Raw genomic sequence first — 8801 nt, 5'->3', positions numbered from 1 at the left:
TCCATGGTTTAGCTGACAGTCCACTTGTTCGCTGTTTTACAATAGCAGCATGTTGGTTGTAAAGTAGAAATCTCAAGTCCATTTACTTTCAGTTTAAAAGCAATGATGAAGTTTAGCTAGCTCATAGCCAGTGGTCTACACACAAGTGACACGAACAGCTCTGGGACTAACTGTCAAACGCAAACAAATAAACTAAAGCTGAAAAGCCAAACAAACTGAACACTAAACGTTTTGGCGGAATGTCACACCTTTACATCAAGTATTTACAGTTCAACAGTTTAAATAAATACCTCTAACGTATCACCGAGCCGCTAGTTTCACTGTGTCAACAGCGCCCAGCGGAAGAAACCGAGAGGACACGGAAAGAGACGAGCGAACGTAAACAAAATAAATGTACAGCCATTGCTCCGGCTACATGGACGACGTTGAATCCTCGGTCAAAACAAAAGCTTTATAAACGTGGAAGACATTGGTGAATACATCGTCCACAAATGGTTCACACTCATCTCACTGACTCCCCACAGCAGCACTTCATCATCCCCGACACTCCTCTCGCCTCCAGAGGGGCGGAGCTCAGAGATGTCACCTGGGTCTCAAAGGGTGACTCTGCTGCTCCACATTGCAGACTGGATACTAATCCATGTCTGATCCATGTGTGCACTCGTTACACTGCATGATTAATATGCTTTCATTTAAACGTACTGAGTTTATGACAAAGGCTGCAATTAAGAACATCTGACCCTGGGTTTTTAAGCCACATGATATGACCTATCTATTACTATTTAAGAGACTTTGACCTAAAAAAAATTATATCAAAAAACAAATTGCAGTTTTCTTCAGTAATATTGCAGGCATTTTCCTCTCATCATTCAGACCTAATAATAATATCCTGGAGAGAGAAATGTGTATATTATATAACTACATTACATTTTTCAGTGTCTACATCCACAACCTCACTATACCTTGTAGTTTAGCTGTAGAACAATGTATGCATGAAGAACTACTTCAGTATGGTGGTGGTGGATGCTGTAACATGAACTGTGGCTATAATTTCATAATCAATCAATTGTAATTAATAAAGCAAGTTTGAAGATCAACGTGAAGCAGTGCAATGTGTATTGAATTGGAGAAACTTGTCCTGGGCTCATAATAAGCCAGTCCTAATATTCAGCACAATCGGCATCATCACAGTGCACATACAGTACAAGTGATTATCATTATTAAGAACGTATGTTGTCTTCAGAGGTTTTTGGATAATCTTCATCCAGCATGATGCTCTCAAGTAGTGTCTTGTGCTAAAATTGTCATGGTCACTTTTACAATGTGAAATTGGATCACAGGCTGCTTTAATGTTTTGGCTGAATGGTTGATTTTTATGAAATTTTATTTTCACTTTATCAAATGTCCACAAAATATCTGACACGGGACTGAGGATCACAACAAACAGAGGCATCCACAAAGCAAAAATTAGTCACTATTAAATAGTGACTAATTTTTGCTTTGTGGATTCAACTTCACTGTACGTCTCCCACAAATTTTGTGGGAGACGTACAGTGAAGCTGTTATTGGCCCCCTTAACCACTAGAGAGCAGTCTTTTTCCATGATTGCCTTTGATTTCCTCTTAAGGACCTTTTCTACACTGACCTTGTCAGGATCAGTAGTCCTCATGGAGACCAAAACCTGGGCCATAACGTGACAGAATCTAATTTCTGAGGTTAAGTGAACTGGTTAAGTTTGGAGCTTAGATTTGAATAGTGGTTAGGTTAGGTTAAGGTTAGGATTAGGCATTAACTGGTTATGGTTAAGGTTAGGGATTATGATTTGTCCAAATAAATGGAAGTCAATGCAGTGTCCTAAGAAAAATAGCTGTTGAAAGGAAGATTCTCAAAATTATAACGATAGAACAGAAAAATATGAATGTAATAGTGAGAAGATGTGTGACCACATGTTCTCTCTCTCTCTCTCTCGCTTATAAACCAGTGGACCCATAAAAACTCTTCCTACTGTACAGCTCTCACTCCACCCCATCCCACACCCACTTTCTATTCTATTCTAAACAACTTTTAACAAAAACTAACACTGAGCCCAGATACCCGTGCACCCGACTGCAAACAACAGGGAGCTGATGTGAAGGTAAGACACTGGGCGGGAGGGGATGGATAAAGCAAGAATTCAAGAAAAATAGATGGAAATACAAGATACAGTGAGTCAGACAGACAGGGAAAGGTGTATGGAAACAGCAAGGGAATAATGACAAGGGAAAGGAGACGCAGCCACTGGTGAGCTTTAGTTTTCTCAAGCAGTCAGGGGGATGGAAAATTACATGTTAGTCTCTAATAACGTTCTCAACTGAAAGCTGAATGTTCACCCTCTGTTATTCCTCTATTCTGAAAAAAATCACTAGGACTCAGTGAGGAGCATTGCCTCCTGTCTGCAACATTATGGAAATGACAGGAAAATATATATATGTATAAATATATAGTTATAGTGGGTAAATAACAGCAACAGGAACGAAAATTGTGGACAATTTGAGCTATTATATCTTGGTCTACATGGATAGTTTTTCAGGTATTTCCTTTTCATATTTCAACTCAAATGCAACGCTTAAAAAGATTTTAGAGTCAATGCTTTTTCAATAAACACAATACAATAAATCTGTCTTTAGAATCCACGTGACTCAGTCCAGTGTTTTTCACCTGCAGGTGAATCTGTCTGATTCCTTATGAGGTTCACTGGATGTCTCAGCCATGACCGTGACCTTGACTTATACCTTGTTTCTGCTTGTCAGTCTTCATATTTGTTCATCCACGGTGAGTAAGTTTGTGGCTTGGGAATATGCATTAAAACTACAAATCAGCTGGGTAAAAATGTGATTATGATCTTGCTATATAATCTGGGGATTTTGTTGATGCCAGAGTAGCAGCGAGGACATGGACAATGTCTACATTTTATAGAAAATTTATTGCACACAGTCTCCCATTTTTTCTGCTGTAAGCGTTTGGTGATGGGGTTAAATGGTAGTAGCGTGTGGCTCCAGTATTTTGGGTCAGCTGTGCACCTGTTTCCCATCTGATCTGTGCGGCCTTCACAGGCAGATGTGGACCTGGCGTGGACTACAAAGTATCTGGGTTCCGTGTGTATGAGGGGAGATGGATGTGATATATAACACATTCCATTTTCATTGTGGTTTTTGTTACAGCGCTGCAGTCATTTTCAATAAACTGACTTAATGTTTTAATTTTTTTTTTCTGAAGAATTCGATTAGAGGTGTATTATAAATTGAGATACATCGGTTGAAAAAAAAAAAAGATACTGCGATTCACAATTCAAGTTTACAATAAAGACAAGTCCATATGTGAGTTTGGTGCATGCCTCCAGAGTTACACAGATCTGTGTATGCTTCTTTCATCCTCTGCCCACAACATGATGGTAAACTTTAAGAAAACTGTATCCATGTTTGCCTCCACGGGCAACAGCAGTGTGGAGACATAACACGATACAGCAAAATGACACAAATCAGCTTATACTGCATATACAAACACATCTCCTTCACCACTGTGTGGCAGCATTTGTTATTTGTTTCCATGACATAAACTCCTGCTTCTCTGCGTTTCTGGAGATGCTGATGCTGCACTTGACAAATAATGGTCACATTTTCTTTTATAATTGAACTCACACATTTTTTTTTTTTTTTTTTAAAGTGGCTTTGACTCCTGCAGTGCTGCAATATTCCATTGTCAATGATTGAATCAGTGTTGTAATCTAACAAAGTACAAACTATTTTACTGTACTTGAGTACAAGATTCACATATCTGTACTTTACTTTGTTATTTTTATTTCTAGCAACCTTTACATTTACTCCGCTATATTTCCTCGAACTATCTTTGTTACTTTATTACCAAATAAAATCAGAAGAAGAGTTAGTAATGGTCTGTATTCATATAGAGCTTTTCTTGTCTTGTTGAGCTGCTTTACTCTATAGTTTTGCCATTCATTCATTCACACGGTTCAACATGGGGTCAAGTGTCTTGCTCAAGGACACATATAGACTAGCAGAGCAAGGAATTTATCTCACAGCCTTTCATGTCCAACCACTGAGCCACCATGGCTCAATAATTACTCCTGACTTTAAAAAAAAATACATTTACATCTAAAACCTAAGTACATTTTATATCAGAAAATGTGTTTTGATACTTAAATACAGTAAATGTCATATACTTTAAGACTTTATCTTAAGTATTATTAGAAAAAGTTACTTCAAATCTACCAAAGTCATTTTCTGGTAAGATAATTTACTCAAGTATTAGTTTTAGGTGCTTTATACAAGACTGGATTTAATGTTCACAGGGTAAGACGTAGTGGTGGAGCAAGATAAATTATGTTAAATTCTGTATTGACATTTCTACAGACCTCAGTAATTGTTTAAATATGAAAGATATTGACGACTGATTCTTGACAATAGACCTTAAATAAAACAAAATTCCACTTTTTATTCAGGGAGGCAGAGCCCAGCGCAGACAGAGACAAGCTGAGGAGCGCTTGAAACCATATATCGGCAGAGTCGAGCCAGGTAAGACATAATTGTATGTGACTATGTGTCTTTTTATTGATGTTTACACTGTTTGCAAGTCGAATGGTCATAAATGTGCACTGTGAAATTAAAAAATCAAACATGACGCAGCTTGGCCGTTTCCCTCATGTTATAGAAAAACTTTGTGAATTGCTGAAATGTCGTAGTCCAGTGGGATCGTGGTGCCAGGTCGTTGAGGAAAATGGAGTCCTGGTTCCCAGATGTGTTTGTCCTCAGTCCTGTCCATGGTAAACACTTCATGGAATAATAATAATATTGTATTTGTGAATTATACCATTTTTTTTTTTTTTTTAAATTAGTATAGTATGGAATGACAGCAGTTTGTTGAATTACCACAGTATAATCCATCCTCACATATAGTTTTGCATGTGGGCTCTGGCCCCTGAAATCAGGCAGAGGGCACCAGTGTGCAGTGTTCTGGGAAAAACGTATGCCAATGAGTGTTTGCTGCATAAAGAAGCCTGTAGAAAGAGACGCCGCACTGGACTGGCTCACACGGGACCTTGCCTGGGTAAACCCACACAGCAGCAGATATTCAAATATTGCACTGACATTGTCCACTGTGCACAGCAGTCTTCCAAATTGGCTCTTTTATCTCTCTTAATCAGTCCCAAAGGCTAAATGCACCGAGGAGGAACTAAACCAGTTTCCATATCGTCTCCTGGACTGGTTCTTGCTCCTGAGTCGTATGGGAGAATCATACACACCTGCTGCCCCGCCCCAGAGCTGCCTCAGCCACACCCAGAGGAAACATCTAGCACAGGTAGCTGAAACGTTAAGGCTTGAAGGAAGCAGCAGAGTGCCATTCAAAAGACAAGGCTGAGAAGATGATTGTACAATTCAAAATGTGATTTACGATCTATGATGACCTCAGCTAAAGATGATGCAAATGAAATCAAAACCATATATCAATCTATGATGCAAAAGGAGCTGTAGACCGAAGAAAAAAACATACCCAGCGATTACTCTCTCACTCCCAGAGCAACTTAACACTGCACATAAAGTTGTTTTTGACACCAGACACCGTGATCATACTCGCAAAACACTGACTGGGCCTCATGGATTGTGTGGCAAGAAATCAATATTAACAACTTACTGTAAGTGGCAAGTTCTTGTGTTTCTTGAGGTGTGGTCATCCACACAATGAGGCTGTAGCTCTTAAGGAAACCATGTATAAATAGGTTTTGGTCAATAATCACTAAATTATTCAATAAGATGATGAACTGAGGTCTACGTTATTGTTAACTTGACCTCAACTCTTAAATAAATTGTTGTTATCTTGATGATTTGAGAATTAATGGACAGAATTGTCAAATAAACCTCTTTTGATTAACTTATTTTGAGACATTACTCTAATAATTCTGGCATGAAAAATGGAGCGAGAGGGAGGGAGAGTGGGACAATGAACAGTTGATTTGAGAATGACTTTTGCAGGTTTTTAACCATTGGAATTATATCAATCCTGTTCCTGTGCAGACATACGTACATTCCATGGCAATCAATCAGAAATATCCTGGAAAATGTCCCTCAAATAGTGAACTTTATTCCTTATAATAATCATATCATCATCATCATGAACCTCAGAACATAAATTTATGAGAATCAATCCACTAATTGGCAAGAGTCTGAGTCCAAGTACATTTTTTGTATGATTGGGAAAAAAGTGTAATCATTAAAGGTGCATTATGTAATAAATCTAAAGTAACTGGCCATAAAATCCTCCTAATATGTCACAGAGACTCAGGAATAATGTTCATATAACAAACTGAACTCACCAACAACAACAGTACAGACAAAATATTTGCATTAAAAAATGTTTTACGCAAATCATGTTTTGAAATCATGTTTTGGCATGTGGCGCCACCTACCGAGGTCTACCAATCATTGCAGTCAGTAGAGTCTCAGCTGCTGAGCAACCACAGGTTGCCAGTTACGTCAGAAAACGAAACCTAAAAGACCTCGGTATTTTGAATTTAAATGTACTAACCGTTTTTGGCCACATTCTTACATATGTCACCTTTAATGAAGTCAAACCATTTCCTTTTACTCCAACATTATCTCTGTTCATCTCTCTACATAGAAACGATTTACCCTACTGGACAGGAACAAAGACGGCAAGTTGAGCCGCAGGGACCTGAGGAAGCTGAACTACAAGAGGATGCCACTGGAGCGCTGCGCTGCACCATTCTTTCTGTCAGTCAGATAACAGGATGATAATTAAGTTGACACAGCTATGAATTTATTCATTACCGGTGTGTGTTTTCTAAGAGTCACATGGACATACCATTATACCTTAAATGGGCTCTGTCAAGCAGTACTATCAGACCTGAGGGGGTGTTTGTGTGTGTACAGGGGCAAGGAAATGTATCCCATCAAAGTGTTGAACCTTCAACCTGTTCTCACATTACTAGTTTCCTCCTCCTTCTGTCTTGACATAAAGCAAATTACTTGACATGAAATCTTAACGCTGCTAAAGTGTGAAACAGAAACAGGCTTGAACAGTTTTCACTGAGGGTTAAAAATGTCACACCGCGGTGGTTTTCACCAACCGTTCTGTGACCAAGTTGCACCTCCCACCATGCTGTTCTCTCTACATGCCATGTATTTATTCATCTGCCATGCCAATTCCCACTCTTCCTGTCCTCCTCCTCCCCCCTCATCTCATGACCACACCATCTCTATCTTCATACTCCTCCTCCACGCTTCAGCCACTTCTCTTCCCTCTCTGCACTTCCTACTTTCCTTTCATCTTTCCCACAAATAGACTCATCCTCCGCCTCCCTCTCTGTCGATACCTCTCTCATGCTCGCTCTTCTCTCGGTCTTTCGTTCCTCCGTCTCTCCATCCTCCCTCTCTCCTCCCTCCTCCAGCCCAACCTCACATTTCTCAGTCAGTCTGCAATGACACGTTTTGTGGGAGCTGGGGCTGGCAGTGTCAATGTCAAGCCATTCACAGCAATGATAATGTTTATTACCCACTGTGTCTCCCGCTGCCCATGGATTAACACAAATTGAAGGACTACCCTTCAGAGATAACGCTCAGGGTAAAATAAAAGACAATGGCTGTTGATGAACCTCAATGCAGTTGCCTCTCTATCATCATGCTCTCTCTAAATCACCATATATATAAATCTGTCATTTTGTGCTCGCAAGGTTGTGGGCCTGTGTGTGCATGCAACATAGGAGAGCACATGGTGCTTATGTGAACAAGTGAACTCATCTGTTTCCGCCATCTCTCTGTCAGCGCCATATTGTGAGGTCATCGTATGTAACACTGTGCTGTATTCGCAGGTCATGTGACTACAACAAGAACAGGAAGGTGGTCCTGCACGAGTGGACGACCTGTCTGGTGGACCGCTCCGAGGCCTGGTTCTACCGTTTCATGTGTGAGTTGCGCACATTATGAATAAATTTGAACCTTTGTTTTATTTATTTATTTCGCACATAAACAAGGAAAAATAAATAAGGATACAGTAGAAGGGACAATGTCAGGTCTTTTGTTGACTTCCTTAGAGTTATCTGATAATATTATTATATTATATTTTTTGACATCCAATTACACTGGGTTACAAAAAAAAATTGTAAGTTGTCTATGACTTTTCATCCAATTTTCTCGATCAGGTCAGGTTTTTATGCTAATTTGATTTAGAAAAATCCAATCTTCTGACTAAATTGATTACAATTTTGTGACATGATCAGTTGACTTTCGTTAATATTTCTCATCCAAAAACGGTTTTAGAAGAAAAATTTTGTCTCACAGATTCCTGTTTGGAACAATGGTGTAATCACCACAGATTTTTGCAAGATCTTCTAGTCGAAGCCATTTCATTCACTCGTAATATATAAAAAAACAATTAGTCATAAGTTGGCACATGCAAAATCTTCAGAATTTGTTTATTGTAAGAAATATAAAAGAATTCTGAATCATATGATGTGAAAATACCCGTACATGTAAACAAAAACGTTAAAAAACTAATGTGTAGCTTTGTTCAGAAAGTTGACCTGATTGAGCAAAACCGATGTGATTTTTGGATTCAGCACATCCAAATTATCCTAAATCAGCTAAAAAAAAAAACTTAAACAATAAATTTGGTGTTGACCAGTGCAAACTCAAGTTAAATCACACTTTCTCCAAGTCAGTGAAGCTAACAATACTTTTCATTTGTATCACTCACAGGCTTCTTTTTCTCTCTTTTTTTTTAACCTACTG

General features: G+C 38.8%; 1 protein-coding gene across 1 annotated transcript; it reads left to right on the top strand.

Moving 5' to 3' along the window:
- Positions 1-491: 491 nt before the first annotated feature.
- sparcl2 (SPARC-like 2) lies at positions 492-6798 on the top strand (the record flags this gene model as incomplete). Its single annotated transcript, XM_083898012.1, has 6 exons — positions 492-590; positions 4499-4571; positions 4708-4819; positions 4985-5103; positions 5201-5355; positions 6673-6798. The coding sequence occupies 6 exons, from the start codon at positions 492-494 to the stop codon at positions 6796-6798; spliced, it is 684 nt and encodes a 227-aa protein (XP_083754138.1).
- Positions 6799-8801: the final 2003 nt, after the last annotated feature.

Source organism: Microchirus variegatus (genome assembly GCF_963457635.1).
Source record: "Microchirus variegatus genome assembly, chromosome: 11".
Lineage (NCBI taxonomy): Eukaryota > Metazoa > Chordata > Actinopteri > Pleuronectiformes > Soleidae > Microchirus > Microchirus variegatus.
The sequence above is the reverse complement of the archived record's forward strand: the minus strand, read 5'-3'. Positions and strand labels throughout refer to the sequence as shown.